This window comes from Drosophila hydei, unplaced genomic scaffold (genome assembly GCF_003285905.1).
Source record: "Drosophila hydei strain 15085-1641.00,03,60 unplaced genomic scaffold, DhydRS2 tig00000063-arrow-pilon, whole genome shotgun sequence".
NCBI classification, from domain to species: Eukaryota; Metazoa; Arthropoda; class Insecta; order Diptera; family Drosophilidae; genus Drosophila; species Drosophila hydei.
Genome location: NW_022045657.1, coordinates 6,724,141 through 6,745,514, shown reverse-complemented (window position 1 = coordinate 6,745,514; position 21,374 = coordinate 6,724,141). Strand labels below are relative to the sequence as shown.

Genomic DNA, 21,374 nt, shown 5'->3' with positions numbered 1-21,374 from the left:
AGCGGTTTACTGGAAGAACGCTTTTTAACCCTGCTTTTAATTGTTCTTTTTTGAATAATCGAAACAGTTAATTTTATTGGTTTTTCTTATTATATTCACTATTTTTAGTTTTACTTATATGACACCAATTTTTAGCATGTCCTATCAGTACGAGTTAAAACACGAGACTGATCTATATTTTTACAAATCATAGCCTCACCGGCGTAAGTAGAGTTGCCCTTGCCAGGGCTGTTCCTTAACTTGTCTAGCACCCGATAATAAGTGTTGAATAATACCTTACATTAAGTGTTATAAGCTAACTAAGTGTTATAAGTTAACTTATATATATATATGGGACGACGATTGAGCCATCGTTAATAAAAAAGTAAGAACGTTGTAGACGTGTTGAGTTTCTCACTGTTAAAATGTAGAGGATACAGTTTATTTTTCCTGATAGGCCACTCCCCCAATGTGTGTAAATATATCCGTCATATGTCTTTAATCTCGATTTGGCATCCACGAGCATAGATTTCAAATTTCAACTCTTTAGATGAAATGGTTGCATTATGGACAGACGGCTAGACGGACATATAGCAAGACGGACGGACGGACGGATGGACGACTGACAGACAGACGGATGGATGGTCATACAGCAAGACGGAGGAGCGCAAGGACACCCGTACGAAACGAATATACTCATTTCACTTCGTGAATATAATAAAATGAAGTAACCCAAATGAAACTATGTTTGGACTACGAACGGGTATTGTGCCGTCAGCTGGGCACGATTGCCACGGTTCAGCTTGTTGTTGTTGTCGATGTTTTACATTAAAATGGCGTGAAAATTAATACCATTGATTTATGCTTGCTTTAACAGTTAACATTTGCTGGCTTTGTTGTAATTGTTGCCAGTGGGCATTGCACAATTTGCACATCGATTTGCGTACATATATAAAAGTCGCTTTCGACCATTAATAATAATTGCTGTGATTTAAATTTTAATGGCAATCGCTGGCAAACAAATGCACTTACAGATGGGAGTGTGTGTGTGGGCAGCATATTGGCATTTGTGACCGTGTCTGTTTAGTGATAATGTATATTTATGCCAATTAAAATATGCATTAAAATGATTGTCAGGGACATGCAAATTGCATTTCGACCAACTACACAGTGGCCTAATGCCCAAGATGAGGCTGCAAATGGAGCTTTTTGGCGTAGTTGGCACAGTTTATTCAAATAGTAGCGAAGGTGCGACGACTCAACTGCTGACGATTTTAATTTAATTTCAATTCAATTCAAATTGCTTTCAGACATTGCACACTTCTCTGAAAGCAATCGCAACAATTCAATCACTTTGATGTTTTGATGCCCACAAAACAGCGTCAACACCGCCATCAATGCCTTTGCTTGCCGCCGCTTGGCCACGCCCCTCCGCCCTCCATACACGGCCAACTCGGCAGTTAAGCGCCATAGCCGTCGTCGTCGTTTATTTATTTATATATTTTTTTTTTTTTCAACATCAATGCGATTGCATTCAGTGCCCCACGCCGCTCCTGACAGTCGCAACGGGAGCCAGCAGCTACCAGCATGTAATTTATTTAATGGTTTTTCGTGCCACGCCCACAGCCAAATAAAATCTCAAATATGTGGACTAAAAGCCGACACGGAAGCCAAACAAGGTGCGAAATGCGTACATCAATGCAGCACCGGAAGGGAATAGATCAACGCGGCTATCCTTATGGATGGGGAACTATAATATTATTGAAGATCTAAAATAAACGAATTATAACATAATATGTTTAAAATATATTTTATTTAGATTAAATAAGGCTTAACAGGAAATTGTTATTATTTTGATCTCTTAATCAGCTTATCTAGTTTCAAAGCAAACTAAGAAAAAATGCAAAATAAGTTTAAAGAAATAAAAAAATAGGAAGTAGAACTAATCAGGATGAGTATATAGCCTGCTGCAGGGGGATATTGCAGATAATTGTTTTGCACTGCTTGAGAGTTTTTATACCTTTGACGAAAGCTAAGTAATGCTTGCAGCAGACGACCCACATGAATTCTCTGACTTCTTATGGGTAGTGCGCTGCTGCCTTATTTCAGTTGACTTCACAAATACTTTAAATTAGTCAATGTATCCAATTTAGGGGGTATCTAAACAGATCTGCCTTGCTTTTATCTAATTTTTACCATAACCATAACATGTTTACATTTTAATTACTTTAGCCTGAAGGCTTTTATTGTGCAACTTTCGTAACAGCTTCAGCTACAGCTACCCGTGAGCTTTGTGTGTGTGCGGCCTAAACGCATTAAAACACTTCATTATGCCTAATCCTATGTGATAACAAAAGCCACACACGCACACACACACTTACTCAGAGCATATGGCAATGAAATACACTTGAACAACTTTATTAGCAGCAAGGGCTGAGGGCAATGTCGGATGAATGTGGCACGTTTTAATGGAACGGGCTGCATTTGCATTGGCGTTAGGGGAATGGGAATGGAAATGGGAAAGGGAAAGGAAATGGGAATGGGAATGGGAATGGGAACGGGGTTCGGTTAACAAGTTTTATACAAATCACGGCACGTCAGAAACCATAAAGTGTATAAATACCAGACATAAACTATTTACCCCAGCGCGCCCAGCTCGACAGTTCATATAGCTGCGTATCCTTGACATTAGGAGTGCGTGCACGTGACGGCAGGCTTTCAACCACTTTGATTTCGCGTTGTTTGCTGTAAATTTTACGCCTGATTACAAGTTGCCCGCCTCTCTGATTGATAAAAATCTCACGGCTAACTCAAGGGGCGGTCTCTGCACTCATACTCATATATTTATATATATATATGTGTATAGATAGGAAAATATTTGTTTGCATCGCTTCTAGATCTTTGGCTAAGTGAACAATTTTAATGTTTGGCCAACAGACCGCTCGGCTTCAAGTGCACAATTGGCCAAAGTCTATCGCGATCTTAAGCAAAACTGAGCACATAATTATTAGCCCGGTAGTTGCATGGTTTTGATCATGATCTTGGCTTAAACCGGCGCCAGGCGTCTCAGCTTCAGACTAGCCAAAAGGTTAATTTGGCCTTAGAGTATTCTTTTTTGGCTTGCTTGGGAAGGGTAAGCATTGACCAGCGTCTTGAAAACTCTCGCGCGCGCTCTCTCTCTCTCTCTCTGTAATCTTAAGCCGATCTAATGCGCCCCAGGTAGATATCAGAGGCAGCGCTACCGTTGCCCGTTGGCCGCCGCTTGGTTGCTTGTTGTGTTTGCCGTGTTGGCTACAAATTGGATTACAATTAAATTACATTTACATACGCCGCTGCGCATGCCGCTTTGTTTGGCCTCAATTAAAAATTGCCATGTTTTCAGTTTGATACATCCTAGACTCAATATCCAGCTGTGCACGCTTGCTTTGACTGCTGAGATGCGCCAGATAATTGGGACGCTGATGATATGGACTGCAGTTCAATATGGATGACCGACAGATGGATGAATTCAAATATGGTTTCGATTCGAAGTTTATTTTCTAATAGAAGAACTCTGGGTTATGACAGACCATGAGGTCTTAAGACTTCAAAGTGACCGGACTGCTGATGTTCCCATTATATTCTGTGTCATATTTTAAGCTTATAAGAACTAGCAACATCAAATCAAAATTTGTAATTTTTTTTATTAGATAAGCTTGCATTCAAATGAATGAGATTGTTATATCATACATTAATTCCATTATATATATTATAATCCTTTAAGAGGTTATTTAAATTCCGCCAAATATTCATAATTAGTTGCTTTCACAGAGTATCTCTTTGCTAGTCTTCGCTGTTTTCGACTGAGTTCAGAGACCTGGCCACATCATGTTTTCAACCATAATGTATCATCATTAGCCAAGAGCACTTTATGTAGTCTGTTCGCTGTGATTTTGTGGCTTTCAACGTTCGCCCGAAAATAATTGAATTGTTCTTCATTATTTATTTTATTATTTTGCTTGTCTCTTATTATCGCTCAGCTTATGCTGGCGCTGTGAAAGCTATTGCAAATACTCGGGCCTTCACCATTGTTTCAATGTGCTCCTCCAGCTGGCTGGATATGAAGCACTTTTGCGCCAACGCCATCGCCATCGCCATCGCCATCGCCTTTGCCATTGCCATCGCCATTGCCATCAACGTGGCGCGTCATAAAATACGCGAATTGCATTTGCCATTTACGAGGTGTCTTTCTTTGTATCTTTTTTTTGCCAGTTTCGCTTTATTATTGTGCTTCTTGCCTCGGATTTCAGTGGGTGGTGGCGCCGCGTTCCGGACGAGCTGATTCCTTTGGGGATTTCGCGCACAAAGCAGTGCCAAATTGAATGTGGGATTTGACAAAGATATAGATGTTCTACCCAAAACTGGCCGAGGGGAACTTTGGGGGTAATTTTATTGCGCTGCCTTTTATGATGTGGCGACAAATTGATATTTCCTTCAGCAGAGACTCAACGCGTCTGCAAGGCCAATTTAGATATACTCGCACGCACACACACACTCACACACATGTACGTTAATAGTCAACAGTAACCGCAAATCGGCAGGACGCGCTCACTGGGCGGTCCATATCCCGCCCGCTGCGCTGTTGTTGCTGTCCGCCTTATAAAATAATTAAGTCTTAGCTGCTGTTTGTTGTCTGTCGGTTGTTTGTTTGTTGTCTTTGTGCCAGTGCCAGTGCCAGTGCGAATGCGAATACGCACAGCCTAGCAGCATTAAGGACTTTAGCTCGATTTGCGCGGGGTGCCTTTGTATTAGCCGCCGTCTCTGATGTGTGCCAAAAGGATCCGTTTGCAGTTGAATTTGAAACTTTTGCTACTCATTTTCATTCCCATTGAACGCAGTTCTCCCTGCGCCCTTTATGCTGAAATCAACTGTAAGTTAATCACATTAATCCGCGATCGGTTTTCAAGTGGATCCTTCAATAGGTAGCCTGTGATCCCTTTGCTGCGAGGCATTCAGTTGCAAAATCTGGAGGCACACAAAGACCGCACATACTAGAGCCAGTTGGATAAGGGGAGGACGAGGAGTGCCTTAAATCAAAAATTGAAGACAACAATGGGAAAAAGGCAAGTAAGTCTGTTATAAAGTACGACAATATGGCGTATAAGTAAAATGAGATTAAAGTTTAGTAAAGCATTTCCATTGATGTGATTTTGGGACAGATTCATATTCAGAAAACATAGTCAATACTTGATATATGATTTAATAAAGAGTAATATTAGTTTATTCTCATTCACGAATATATATATATATATATCAGTGCTGAAATCATTTTTAATATATACTCTTATGATGATACCATTGGTACTACTAGAGACATCGAATGTCGAAGTACTTTATATATTAAGACTGGATATATTTCATATATTATTGATATATTATTGATATTCAGTCGAGTTTGCAAACACTTCCATTATCAATATTTGACTGGATCTGTAGAAGAGATAATCAGACTTCTGCCAGAACATTTAGTATCCTACTCCTAAAACGGTATAATTATTGAAAATTTCATGTAGGTGTACAACTCGTATAATAATTATAATTAGTTAATGAGTATAAAATATTGCGAGTTACATAATTCACATATCTGCAATTGTTCTACACTGGGCAAAATCGCATTATATTTAAATCACGTTAGCTCTTGAAAAACTTTTAGTAGAATGAATGAGTTAAAAAATGTATTTAAATTTACATTTTTTATTTATAAAAATATTTGAGAAGCCAAAAAGTAAAGAAAAAATATTCTATGAAAATTATTATTCACTTTTTATTATAGAATTATATTTTATTATATTGTTTTTTTTTATTATTATTATTATTATAAAACTTTTTTTTTTTTTGAAAATCCAAATAGGTATTCAGAAATAAATGTATTTACAAATAATTTTTTAAATTTTTAAATTTTTTTTAATTTTTATTTTAATTTTTAATTTTTTAAATCTGAATTAGAATGCATTAAAGAACAGAACAGGTATCTGCAAGTCGGACAATTCCGACTTCAGTGCTTTAAATCGTATCGTATATTTTTATTTTACCTTTCTTCATAATTAAAGTTTAACTGAGTTTTAATTTTTAGCAAACAGCATTCAATTCTATAAGCAATCTGCGGCTCTTTTCATTTTTCTTTGTGCGAATTAATTATCCGCTGATGCTCTTCAGCTCTCGCTGCCTCTCGTACTGCATCCAGTTTACCATTTGTATTGTTGCAAATGGTAATTCGATACTGTTGTAAGTAGATTTTAGCCGGCAGAGCATTGTGCTTATCAAATCTGTCTTAATTAATAGGCAATAAATGTTACAATAAAAACCAAAATTGCTTTCGTATTTTTGATACAATTTACTGTATATATATATATATATATTCTCAATATTGTGCATTTTGTAAATTCAATTATAAATCAAATAATAACATAACATAAATGTAAGCTTCCAGCCCGGGCAACATGATGGTGTCAAGTCTTTGCACATTTTGTCGTTTGTCGCCGAAAAGCATTTTAACGACTTGCCAAATAAGTGAGCATGAAATTTATGCGTCTAAAATGGTACTCAATCAGGCAGGATCCAAACCTTAAAAGAAACCCATTGGTGAAACGCACAAAGTATGTGGAATCGAATCGCGGGCCACGCGAAACTGTTGAAATGATAAAATATGAGCGTTCGTAATACAATTTATTTAAATCAGAGTCTAAAGCGTTATTTATGAGCGCAGCGACAGGGGCTGTCCGTGCTGCGTGTGTTCATACGAATATATGTAAGTATATACCTTACTTCTACTTACCTTCTCTGTGTGTGTGTGTGTGGGTGGGAAAAGAAGGGGGTTGCGTTACATATTTTAGCAAGCTATTGTTTGCATTTGAATGAAGACAAAGCCAAGCCCCGAAAGCGCGTCACAAATTTAGCAGCCTAATATCGAAAATAGACACAAGCGAAGGACGAAGGGACTACAACTCCATTTGCTTTTAACCATTCCATCGCCATTCCGTGCAGTTTATTGTTTAGCATGCTCTCCATCTATTATAGAAATGTTAATAGCGAACAAAAGCCGCACTCATTTGCCTAATGTGTCCGATAAGGAAATGGAGCTTTCGATTGGACATCATAAATTAATGTTATTATAGCCCATTGCATTGGGTAGATGCATACGCCAATATTTATATATATATTTATATATATATATATATACGTATATTGACCAACGTCAATTGCCAAATTAATTGCAGTTAAGTCGAGCAAATAAGGCTTGTGGCACATGGCTGTATATGTGTGTGTTCGACTCACCTAAGCAGAGGAGCTATTTCCAGGTGGCCGATCAAAATTTGTTCACTAGAATCTCTAGCACAGCTATCCCAATGCGACGCCCGACTTTGCAGCCACCCAACTAACGGCCTTTCGGCTTTATGCACTGCTCTGTGGTCGACTTTTAGGCACCCAACTGCCAGCTAAAGTGGAGTCAATGAAAATTGCAACTCCCACTTTGCTCGTACGTCAATTAAGAGTTGTTTTTCTTGTTTGCCTTTGTGCACACACACACAAACACAACCACACATCACATATATATATATATTTATATATATATATGTGTGTGTGTGTCTTTGTGTGTATGTGTGTCTAGCAAGCATACGTATAGTGAAAAGCTTTGAAGCATGTCTGCTTTTGGCTTTGGCTTTGGTTTCACTCGTCTTTCACCCTAACACAGTCTTGCTATCTCGCTTGCTCACACACACACAAATACACATATATAAATACTCTTTTATTGCAGTGCAATTTGTTGTAGAATCGTTTTGTCCGACAGTTGAACAGTTTGTTATTTCTTTTAAATGTTCGAAGTAAAAGAGCTTTGGTCGTTGCTTTTGGAATTTTTGTGGCTTGCCTTCACCCGCTGACCACTGCAGCGGTTAGGGATTGAGCTGAATGTGAGCTCGGAAAGGCCAATAGTTGGGGACTAAGTTTGCATTTTAGGCTCGGCTATTTAAGACTGTTAGCAATAACTAAAGAAGCTATTTTCCGTTCAGCTCTGGGATATTCATTTGTTGACGCATCCACTCCATTTCGGTTTAGTACCCTTTTCGACATCACATTGTCAATTTGCCTAATTAATGGCTAGAAACAATGCCAGCTACAGCCCAATCACATCGTCAAAAGGAAATCAAATGAAATTGTTTTTCTAAAGCCCTCTCTTCGTGCCCTGCACATACATACAAACAGAGGCCCACGCATAACGCAATGATGCTTGGAAGGAGTAATGAGTACGCCATCCAACCCGGTTAGCCTAACCCGTTCGTATGTATCAGAAGTAACGCGATTTCATTTGTGCATTCAGTTAAAATTAAAGTGGGGCAGCGCCTAAGTGTCAACACCTTTTGAACTAAGCGTCGGTGTCGTACTCTCTGGAATCGTTGTGAGTTGTTTCTCCATGGGATGCTCTCATTGCAAAATCTAACATGAAAACGAATCAAAAACAAGCAAAGCGCAGAGGGAAATTACATAAAAATGTGCTACATTGCAACGCCGGCAGGTGGAACTCTCGGCAGCCCCACTCACCTCTCACCTCTCCACCCCTCAAGCATGTATGTATGTCTAGGGTAAATGCTTGAGAGGGGAGCGAGCGCCAAAGTCTGCGGTGGCTGGCAGCACTTTGAGACGCACTTTGGTAAAGCAATCTTCTAAACAGGATAAATGTAATTGCGCATGAATTTCTACGCATTTTTCTGTGCCGCCGTTGCCGTCTCGGTGGCAAATGTTTTTGGTTATTTGCCGGCGGTGTCAGTTGAGCGTCAGTGGTGGCCGCGAACGGCTGCCATTGGCTTGCCATCGACACGCCCACTCTCAGCACGCACTTGCTCAATTATGCTCTCTCTCGCTCGCTCGCTCGCTCTCATGCTCTGTCTTTATCGTTCCATTTCGCTGTCTCTCTCGGCAGTTTGCTCTGTGCAATTGCCTCGCACAAGGTTTTTTTGTTTTGTGCAAATTGCTGCAACACTTATTGAATGCCTCGTGGTCGTCTCAGTCGAAGGCAGTTAAAAATTCAATTTGCTCTCTTTTTCTGTCTGTTCGCGGTCTCGTTCTCGCCTCGCTCTCGCTCTTGCCTCCTCTCGCGCTCGATGTCTGCAAAGTTTGTTCAGCTTTTGTAAAAATGGCTGCCTCTGTGCGAGCATTTTGGGGTGGTTTGACTAAGCGGAACAGCGTGGAATGGAACGCAAATGTGCTGTGATTTGATATTGATATTCAAAGAGTTGAACTTAGTTCGAGCTACTTTGATTTACTCACAGGCAGCAGGATTAATGTATCCTTGCGAACAATTGCATTGTCAATCAAAATAAATATTAATAATAAATGGGTGAATTTTTATTGTTTGTTGATTTGCACTAGCGTGGAGTCGAATCAGGAGAATATAAACTTAAATTTGAAATTATATATACACATTTTCAAATAAAATTTAACACTTTCTTAATGCGTAAGCTCACTTCACCCGAAAGGAACCTTTCAAGTGCCCTTCAATTAAGATATTTTGTACACTTTGGAGCGAGAGCACTGCACACAGAGCAGCACTTGACCCTTGTCGGGTGCCAATTGATTGATTTTATATTGGAGTTTCAATAGGACGCCAACACAGATACAAACCCACATACCAGCAGACGCACAGATGCACGAAGGCTAAGCGCGCTTCCTCGCAGACATGTTTCGCTTGCCAAGTGTTTCAGGCTCAGGTTCGAAGCTTGCTGTTTGTATTTTTATTTTTTTATTGTCATAGCTTAAGGACTTTCGACAAAACTAAAAAAGAAAGCAAGAGGAGAAATTCGCAGTGTCTGTCGATGCGGTTGCAGCGCAATTGTCAAAATAAACGAACAGAAAGTCAGCTGCAAACGGAATGGAAATGGAAACGTGAACAGGCCGGGCCAAAGAGCTGAGCGTGCTACCCCTGCTAGAAAGAGCGCGCATGATGCAAAGAGACTCTCAAAGCATAGAAACAACCCCACACAAACGCACATACTCTCATGAGCACACAAACACCCCACCGTCGACGCGTTGGCAAAGAACAGCTATCTCTGCTTCACCCTCTAACTGTGCGTGTGTTTGTGTGTGAGTGAATGTGTGTGTGTGTGTGCTACTGTCAACTTGCGGAAAACCATTTAGTGCAAAGACCGAAAGAATTTCACAGCCGACAACCAACCAACCATCCGAGTTGAGTTTGGTTCTGTTCAGCACATTTCATGTTTCAGTTTCAGTCGAACGCCGCAGCAGGCAGTCGGCGCACACGCTCTCTGTTACAACCGGGGGTTAAAAATCCAAAGACTTAAACAATAAAATTACTAAGCGATCGCTTTCACAAACACACACGCACACACACACACACACCAGGCCAGAGTGTGAGTGAGGGAGAGAGTTTAAGTGAGCGAAAGAGAAAGGTAGCCTGGCTGGCTGGCTGGCGGACGCGTCGAGGACTTTGCGCTTGTTAACAGAAAACATTTGAATTTAAATGCGAATCGTTGATCAAACGGTGCAGACGTATCGGTTGCCACCTGAGGAACTTTATTTTCATCGCTAGATGCTCGTCAAGCCAAGTGAGGCAACTGCCAATTTGATTGACAGTAACCCAAACTGAAACAGTTAACGAAACATTTCAAAGCCATTGTGAATAAATCGCAAATACTTTAAAATAAAATCAAGTGAAATAAAAATAACGAGTTTTGTGCGTGTATTGAAATGTCTTCATCCGACGCTGAAGTTGATATTAGTGTGGTGTCCAGTCCGGAGCCTAGTCCGTTGGGCGCCGCCGGCATGAGCAATGGTCGCGAGAGCCCCTTGGCACGCTCAGTCGATGATAGCTCCCCACCAGCGACGCCCACGCAGCGCTCCACGCCAAATACTACTGCCGGCACGCCCACATCTACATCAGCTGTGGCCGTACCGCACTATCACCACAGTCCCAACGGCGCCGTGCCGCCGGCAGTGTTGCATCATCATCTACAGCATCATCTCAGCTCGCTCAGTGGCCATCCCGTGGCGCTGCATCACGCGTTGCATAGTTTCAGCCATCTGCATCCGGCTCATGCCGCTCCGCATCCCGCTCTTCTGCAGCACGCCGTCGCTCCCACACATCTTGGCGATCGACTAGGCTCACCGCCCGCCCTAGCTGCCATGGCACCCAAAACACCTGAATTAGACGGCAATGGCAACGGCAGCGCCAGCGAAGAGCTTGCACAGAGCCTGAATAACAACAACAGCAAAACTGTGAATCACAACAGCACATGTGCCTCAGCGGCCGCAGCCGCAGTGGCAGCAGCGGCGGCCTCCATTGGAGCCAACAGCAACGATAGCAATGCGAGCAGCAATGGCAACAAGGCCACCACTGGCACCAATGGCTTCACCAGCTTCTCCATCTCCAGCATATTGAGCCGCAGCGAGCCGGCGAAAAAGAATGGCGCCACAGCGTTGATAACGCCTATTCCGCAACTGCCGCAACATGGCGCTGGCGGACCTCAGGATGCAGCCATGCTCTCAAGGTGAGTCTTGTCATTACAAACAAAAAATGCCCGGTATCAAATTAGGTGCATTTTGTAGAGCCATTTAGACCCGGCTTACCATTCCTTGAGAGCCTTGTTCTTTGTTTTGCAGACCAACGTGAAACCAAAAAGTCAAGCGTTCCCTTATTTTCCAATGAGCGTAAGCGGCTACAATTTCACCTGATTTAGTTCAGCTTCCCTGCCCCTTGATGCATTGAGCAGAATTTGTGTAATCCTTACGGTACTCTACATTGAGGAATACAATAGCATTAAGGTGACGCAAATCTGTTCCTCGGAAAAACTCACGAATCTCGTCTTGAGTATTCGTGTTGCTTTAACTGATTGCAACAGATAATCATTTTTAATGGAAGGACTGTAAAAGTGTAGGCAGCATGTCATAGGACACCTTAAGTGGGCGCCGAGATGAGAGGCAACAATTACATATTTTTTATACTTTTAATTTATTAAATCAAAAATTATATGCTTTACTTTATCACAACTCTGATCACAATTTTAGAAACGCAAATAGTTGCATGCTATCGAGATTATTTATTTAAAATTATTATGCATTAGGGGTTAGAGTTCTGGGTTGAAAATGCATTTGAATTTAAATTCCCACAAGCCAAAGGTGAAGCACATATCATGCTTAAGAACAGTTTGATACACATAAATAATTTTGTTTAATTATTTGTTTCTCTTTGGCTATATCAATTACAGCTAAAGTTTTCCTCAATACAAATGAATTTAAAATATATTTCAAAGTGACATTTTCAAGCGATCTCGTAGTGACCACCATATGCACCTAAATCGATATTGATTACTTCAATTTGGCTATGCAATTCATGAAGAATATCGAATTTCGCAACATTTGCAACTGTAATTCAATGCAATTGAATAACTGTCTGTCAATAGTTGGACAGGCGAAGGGAATGAATGAATGAACCCTCACTGAATCGACTGACCTACCTAAAAATATTTTTTGCTTTTATTTATGAACGTACTGAGCCACCTACATACTGCAGTGCAGCTCAAAAAGCAGATGAAAAAGCGGAGTGACCCCACTTAGCCGGCATTTAAATGAGCATAAAAAGGACTTGAGTCAAGCGGTCGAGTTTCAGAATGCTCGATTAAGGCATGTGTTGAATTAAAAAAATGTTGCACTTTTATTTTATGAGCGAGACTACCCAACTTTCTGTCAGCCACATGCAAAGTAGGCAGTTCGGTTCTTTGGCTTTCCTGTGTGCTTATTTTTTTGTTTTCATTTAATGATGATCATTTTCATTTCATTTACGCATGCGCTCACTGATCGATCGTGCGATAAGCGAGTCGCAGTCGCCGGCGCAGTCCCGTGGCGAGGGTCGCATGCAGGTTACCCCAATTAAGAGCGCGAGGACTGCCCTCGCCTATTGGCCAAGTGTTGACTCCTGCTGTTTGGCGCTTACAGCTGACGTGTGGCTGCCTATGTGACGGGCTTATCGCTTGATCATCGAACTCGCTGGTCTCTCCGTCAAATGATTAATTCAAGCGCGCCCAAAACGCTGACTGATCGTTTAATACAAATACGCATACATAAATATGTTGACTGACTTTCACCTGGGCCTCGACTATTTGGACATTGGCATTACGTTGTTTTATTTTTTAATTAGTGGTCAGCTACTGTTGAAGTCCTTCTGCTGCTTGCTCTTCAACTGCGGTTTAATTATAGCGCAGCAAAGGACGCATTTAAGCGCTGTAACTGTGTAACCTGATACGCTTGAGAGTGCGCCCAACAAAGGGCCAACGCGGCCAGCGGAAAGGGTGCTCGAGTCCAGGAAATGTCTATGTGTCTGTGTGTTTGTCTATTGTGCAGCTCTCTTTTACGTTTTATTTTATTTATTTTTTTATTGTAAGGATACCGCTAAAGGACGCACTGACAATATAATTATATACTACAGTAATTACAATCCAATTTCAGTCCCAATGCAATGCGCCCGCTCCTGACAAATCTTATCTATCACAAAGGGATTAACTTGCTGCGGCATTTAGTGGTGAAATGGTCCACGATTTCTGACATTTATATCTAGATAACGTGGGCACATACATTGTTTCCATTTAATGAAAACATATTCGTGTAGTACAGTGCATTATGCACTGATTTTATATCTAGATTTGTGGCTTGACTTTCCTTTAGCTGGGTTCCCAGGCGCGTGTCATTTGTGCGACTTCCTGTGGCGCAGCCAAAAAACTCATTTTGCACGCATCGCAAATGTCACCATTTTTCAAGTGGCCTAAGCCGCTCCACGCCACCGAATATTACTATATATATATATATATATATATATATATATATATATTCTCTGAATGAATGAATGAATGTATTTAGCTATATTTTCATGCTAATCCCTTTTAATGACAAAAGCAAGCCAAGCGGGTTAACTATAGCGAGCTGAGCTGCTGCTTAGTCAACTGTGAGTTGCTGTTCAATATTTTGGTTACTCTGCGGTCGTTTCGAGTGCCCGCACCGCTGAAAGTGTCACATATACCAGGCGAATTGGATGTGGTTGGGCAATGCATATTTTCTGATTTCGAGCCTCCATGCAGCCAATTAGCGTGTGCAAATCTTTTATACATGAACGAATGCTAAGCGGTTTAGGCCCGCCAGCCAATTGTGTTCATTGTTAATGTTACATTTAAATTTATTATTTAAATTAATTTCGGTAATGCGCCTGGAAGCTGTGTAACAACTGCTTGCCATATAAGTGTGAGATGATTTTTCTACACGATGCCACTTAAGTGGCTTCTGCGGCCGAGTTGGGCTCAGTTTTCTTCGCATTTTCCTAAATCTGCGGGCACTCGAAGAGTTAAACTTGTAGAGCAATCGAAAAGTTGACTCTGTGTTAAAGAAAGTAAAAGTTCGATAAAACACATATTTAATATATAAAATTAGTTTTAAAATGCAAAGACGAAAGTCCCACATGGAAATTAAGATTCCGTTTTCAATTTGTAGTTTTCCTTAATTCACTTCAGTCAATTAGTTTGCATAGTTTGCATATATGAAAAACTTCAAAGCATTTTATGCCCAAGCCATATCTTAGTAAATGCGCTGTTGGAGCAAGGAACCCATGTTGAACGCCATGTTGAACAACTCAATTGCATAGCAGAGTTTTTATCCCAGCACAAAACGAGCCCCCAAGACGAATTATGACAGCAACGTGAAAGAAGCCCAAAGCAAGAACCGCAAACAATTCATTAAACGAGAAATAACAGCCATGCATCAAATTGAAATGGGTGCGGAGTTGGGCTGGCGGAAGAAAGGAGGCCGAGGGCGTTTGGGTCGCTCTACGTTGACTTCTGACAGCTACAGGAACGGGCGTGCCCCACTCCGCTGAATTTTAAACATGGTCATCCACTTCCGCCACAAAGTGACACCAATGAAAATGTAGATGGAGCCATGCGGTCTGCGGCTGCCGCGGGCAATGGAATGTTGTATTTATTTCATTGCTGGGCGGAAAACAAATGCCTAGGACTCGGGCAGTGCCTTTGATTTGGATAATTAGTGAAGCAAATAGCTACAAGCTGTTTGCAATTCATTCGGGCCCCTTCCGTTGACAGCCTTCAGCGACCAAAATTAGCGCTGTAATTGAGGTAATTTCTTTTGACTCGTTTGTTTTTCGCTTTTTTGTTGCTCATGCTTTTCGCTCTTGCTGCTGGGCTGTAATCTGAGGAGTGGTTAGGACGTCATCTTTTGAGCGCAAGCGAAAGCGGCTTTCTCTCAATTGACGTTGTAAACATGAAGCCCATTAGAAGTGATTTGAGCCGCCAGCTTGCCAAACAACGAGCCAGCTGGGGAAGTTAGCCAGTTGGGGAAGCCTTTGAAGCGTCTCTTAAAGAGGGAGCGGCTCATAATTTAACAGCGGGCGCAGGCTAAAGGTAAATTTAATTGAAAAACATTACTGGCAAAAGCGAAATAGGGGGAAGAACGAGTCAGAGACAGACAGAGAATAAATAACAGAGAGGGAGAGAAACATATATATATATATATATATTCAAATAGTGAGTGAGAGAGAAAGAGATGTTTGGCAAGAGAAAGAGCCGGTCGACTATTGATTTCCACACCTGCACCTTGGCCGCTGCGAAAGAGGTCAGCTAAATGTTAATGTCACACACAACTTGGCCAGCGCATTGTCTGTCTGGGGGTGGCCGGGCTGGGCAGCTTTCGGGGGCTGCTTGGGGTCGAAAAAAAATCACAGTCTGCTGCTTGCATACGGGTCACCTGCAAAACGGTCAAAGGGTTTAACAAGTATAAAAACAACACAGCAACAAAATGAAAGGCAAAATCGGCAGAGGGCCTGCCGGTGGGTTAGATGGCCATTGCCACTTTAGACTGGTGGGAGTGTACGGACTGTGGCTACTCTTTGTCCCGGTCGGATTGTTTAACAGCAAAGTTCATTGAGTGCGTGGGAAACTTAAGAACACCTGGGAGACTTTTTAAACATATCAATAAATCAATCAAAATTCCAGACTAGACTGCTTTAATAGCGAGTGGTAAGATGGCCATGAAAAGCTTTTAAGTGCCACAACCAGGCCACCCAAATCCCCTCAACACAACCACACTGTGCTACCCTCAGAAACAAAAGCAGCTTTCTTCCAATTAACTCTGGCATTAGCTTCTGCCTAAATGATTTGACTTGAAAACTTTGATTTAGCACAATAAACCCAACGACAGCGCCACACAAAACCCACCCCCATCAGCACACACACACATTCGTATATGGAACACATTATAACGTTAACGCCAAAAAGTGTATCGTCTCTGCAAACTTTGCCGCGTCTAACATAAATAAATAAATGTATTTATAAAGATGCTTTTAAGCATCAACCTAACAAGGTTACATGGACGTCGGCCTTTATATACATACACACACACACATATCTTTAGCTTTATATATGTTAAGTGAGTGAGGCTGTGTGTGTTTTCTTGGGGAGCAAAATTCGCAGCAGCTGTTGCCAGTTATGGCCGTCGCGTGGTGTGGGGTTTGTTGGCATTTAGGGGTCGTTTCTTCTAAGATATTTTTTTCAGCTTTCTCTTCACTCTTATCAAATTTATGCCGTCGGCTTCAGAGAATATATATGTTATGTTAATAATTAATATCTATAAAGAGCACATATTAGTAAGCTGTATAATTTAATGCAAATAATTAAACTTTTCTCGTTGGTTTTGTGTTTCTGTTTCAGACTGGGATTCATTTCGCAATGGGGCGCCTTGGCAGGACGCTATGCAGCTTTATGCCCACCTGGCTGGCCCTGGGCACCACAGCGAATGCCCTTCCATAGCCCAACGCACGGTAAGTTTTGTAAAACACGAATATATCATACAATAAATATATGAATATATAGGTAAAAAGGGAGAAATGCAAAGATTAAAATCTATTTACGTTCCTGGTAAATTTTTGATTTAAGAAGATTGAAATAGCTATTTTTATATTAAATAATATATATAATATTTATGACGATTTGTATAAAATAATCGTATAATATAAATAAGTATTTAATCTTCTTAAATATTATACAAAATTCGTCCAATAAAAGTAAACAGATTTCAATCCCTATATATGTCTGCTTTGGCAGTTTACAGACTGTCCAATATATCGCTGTTTCCTTAAGCCTTAGAGAGCTTAATGCGAATATCTTAAATTCTTAGGAAAAGAATGTGCCGTGGCAGACATTCTTTGAAGCATTTCGTTTAATTTGCATAGTTGCCTAATGCCCGCAAGAATTTGAGCAATGCATACAAAGTGCCCCCTGCAGCAGGCAACAGAAATTGTGAGACGGCTGAATAGTGCCACCAAATGGGAGGTGGGAAGTGGCACGCAACTACACATGTAACGCTCTGTTGCGTTTGGCTATTCAGAAACACGATTGCAGTAATCGCCATTTTCAATTAATTGGAATTTGTAATCGAGTCTCGAGTTACAACTGCGGGGTATTCCCCCACAAAGTGCTTGACATGCTTACCTTTGTTAACTGTTTGGCGAGAGGGCTACTGGCAATAGCGGCTAGCGTTCTGGTTAGCAAGCGTTAAAGCCCAATTGATTGTGCCCTTAGCATTAGAAGTCGATGCGATTGCATTTGCTCATGTAAACTGGCCTTAAGTTTTGCGCCATGTGAGGCTTCTGGAATTTAGTTGATTCAGCGCATAGTTTCGCAGCAAAGGGGTAAGAGGGCAGCAAGTAAAATGTGTATGAATCAAATTACAGCAATTTAAACTTTTCAAATAGGATCCAAACTAAAAGCTCAATAAAACTGGAATCGCCCAGCTGACTGACGGCCATTTTAAATGGTAATTTAACGCACACAAACACGAACAGATATAAATATATATAGACGACGAGCAGGCTGTGGGCCGCAGGGTGCACGGTGCAGGGTGTAGTGTGTGGGGTGTAGGGCAATTACTCTTCGCGTCTGCGCTCTAACTTGTTTGTGGGGCATATAAAACAAAAATGAAAGGAAGAGACAAGACGAAGGCAAGTGTGAGGTTAAGTGTTGCAGCTTAAATCTGTGCAGCAGCACATACATGGCTACAATAATACCTTGAACAACCCTTAGAGCAGCTATTCCCGTGTACACAGCCACAGCCACATCCACATGTCCCAATGTGTATATATATATATATATATATATATATATATATATATATATATATATATATATATATATATATATATATATATATATTATATATACGTATGCACACGCACAGACAAACGCAGGCAGAAAGCTTGCTCTGGGCACGTTCTCTCAGTGAAGCTCTGTCACTCATGCGCTCTCTCTTTTCTTTATCTTGCTCACTTTGCAGACAGTTCCTCCACAAACACCACTGAAAATCCACCATCGCCCACTTCTCTCAGCCCTAGCAGCGGCAACAACAACAACAACAACAACAACAATAACAACAACAGCAACATTGACAACAACCACACTACGAATGCCAACAGCAACAACACGGGCAATGGCCACGCCAGCAAATCACCACCGCCTGGTATGACTGGATCGCACCACGGGTCACATCATTCGCTCTACCAGCAGCATCAACAGCATCCACATGGCAGCCAACAGCATCTACAGCATCCACATCAGCCCAGCACACCCACCAGCAGCGCTGGCGGACTCTCGCATCATGGACATCATCTGTCGGGCTCTCATGCGAGCGGCAGTTATATGCTGCCCACCAGTTCTAACGAATCGGACGATGACGGCGAGGAAATCATTGAGGAAGATGATGGCACCGATGGTCCATCTGACAGTTCATCGCCGCACGGCGATGGCAGCAATTCCAAGCGTAAAAAGAAAACGCGCACAGTTTTCTCGCGGGCTCAAGTTTTCCAGCTAGAGTCGACGTTCGATCTCAAGCGATACCTCAGCTCATCGGAACGTGCTGGCCTGGCAGCCTCTCTACGTCTGACCGAGACACAGGTAAAGATATGGTTTCAAAATCGCCGCAACAAATGGAAACGGCAGCTGGCCGCTGAGCTAGAAGCCGCCAACATGGCCAACATGGCACACGCGGCACAGCGTTTGGTGCGCGTGCCTGTGCTTTATCACGATGGCACCACGGCTGGCTTTGTTCCGCCACCGCCACCGCATCATCATCCAATGCAATATTATGCTGCGGCCGCTGCTCGCAACACCAGCCCACCACGGCCGCCGTTGTCGTCGCTTGTATAGAACGTGGGCTGCCTGGCGGCGCCCATGACGCTGCTGAAGCCGCCACCGCCCTCGGTGATGCCGCCCATGCCGCTGCGAATACCTGCGATGCAGCTAAGACGCTGCTCCGTAGAAGTGGACTCCGACGGCGAGCAGGAGCCGTTAACATGCATAGACGAGGACGACGCTGCCATTGATGTTGAGGCTGACGAGGAGCCCGTCGCCCAGCAGCAGACATCCAATGACTACGTTCGATCAACGCCATCAGCTGCGCCTCCGCCGTCTTCCAGCACTTTCGAGTTGCACCAAAAAAACAACAACAACAATAATAATTGTTTTGAGCGCAACGAAGTTGGTGGTCATGGCTCGTCTATGCAGGCTGCTGTCGAGGAGAAATCGATAATCAACAAGGCGCACTCCTACTAAACAGCTGGTATCTCCTGTGCGGGCCGCACCGCCCACAGCCCACTCCCTGTTGCATTGTAAAATTCTATTGAAAAGTTTGACAAAAGGATCAGCGGCTAAGTGCACATCAATTGGTTTCAATGCTAACCACAAAGGCCAAAAAATGAGGACGGCTCACCGCGCCTCTTAAGCATAATCGTTATAAAGCTGTAAAGTTTTGAATAGTTTGTTCCTAAAGCTTTTGTATATAGACATACCACTTCTGTAGAAGCTCGCATACCCTACTCAAGAGACACGGATGTGGACATCCCAAGCTAAGCTCCTTTTTCTGTCTCTCTCTCTCTCTCTCTCATTGTATAATAAATGCCTATTGCTCAATAGATCTTAAGTCTTATTTTGTAAATGTATCGCTTCCCCTATCGCTTTATTTCCTCGTACTCTAGCTTGTAAATAGAAACTAAATATGAATACATAAAAATGTGTTTTCAGCTTATTTGAAATAATAAGGATAAGTTTACTCTAACTTCGATTGCTGGTCAGATCTAAGTTAACCCCCATTTAATAATCTTAACAGTAACTATCAGTTGGTTTCCATAAGCAGGCTAAATAAAATAAATGTTAAAATTATACCATAAATATATAAATATATATATTTCATTGAACGCTGTACAAGCCAAAGCTACTAAAGAAACCAAAAACAAGTCAACCAACATGTGCACATTTGTATGTATTATATCAAGCAATTACCAAATAACTAGTAAAATTATTACATCAATTTACTAAACACAGCGCAACCTACATTTAAAATAAGAAAAAAAAGAAATTCTTAAAAAATGCTTATATATATATGAAAAAAAGAAAATAAAAATCAATAAAAAATAATAATATATTAAAAAAATTATCTAAAATTGTCTTATGTATTTAACAGGTGGACAAGGCGTTCAGTACCTGGGGAATCTTATTAAACTAAATAACTGTCTTATCTGAGAAACTAAAGAGCTGATAGATAATATGAATAGTTGGACGTTTAACTGCCCTAAATATCAAAATTCATCGTTAAATTCTCCACAAAAATTAAATGAGAAACTCATGTTTAAAGCTCTGCATATTAATTTATGTAAATACTCGTAAAATAAATATTATGGTACATTTATTTATTATATTGATAGAACTTTGAATTATTAATAGATATCTAATGCATTCATTTATTTCCGTGTATAGGATGTTTTTTAGAGCTTCAGAGTTTTAAATCGCATCTTTGATTTCAATTCATTTAGCCATTATTATTTTTTACTGAGTTTAGCTAGACATTTTATTATGAATATATTAACATCAGAGCGACACTTACAAATTGTTTTTTTATTAAAATAATAACACTGTTTGTCACTCATATATGCACTTCGTTAGTTGGTTTGGTTGAGCAGCTACGGAAATTAGCAGAATTGTAATTGGATTGTCAAAACATCATTTCTCTATGATTTCTGCCTAGATTGTTGAACTCTAAAACATTCAATATACTTCTGAGTGCATCTTGCTCTGAGTCGTGAGCAATATAACAACTTCGTTGCAATTATAGGGGATTAAACAATATTAAGTAAAAAGCTTTTGATATGAGATTTGTATATGAAAATTATGAGCGGAAATTAAAAATTTTCAAATAAAGACGTCTAATTTTATTTAAAATTAAAGTCAAATAATATATTTCATCTAGGAAATCACGGATTTTTGTAATTTGTGTAATTTTCACAATTTCTGAATTCGTTGGCA

The 21,374-nt window shown here is 41.0% G+C and overlaps 1 protein-coding gene across 1 annotated transcript; it reads left to right on the top strand.

Annotated features, from left to right (window-relative positions):
* The first annotated feature begins 10,719 nt into the window (after positions 1 to 10,719).
* On the top strand, positions 10,720 to 19,950 carry LOC111601458 (homeobox protein Hmx). Its single transcript, XM_023318038.2, has 3 exons — positions 10,720 to 11,519; positions 16,734 to 16,843; positions 18,355 to 19,950. Exons 1-3 carry the CDS (start codon positions 10,720 to 10,722, stop codon positions 19,221 to 19,223), a joined length of 1,779 nt encoding a protein of 592 aa, XP_023173806.2. The 3' UTR covers positions 19,224 to 19,950.
* Positions 19,951 to 21,374: the final 1,424 nt, after the last annotated feature.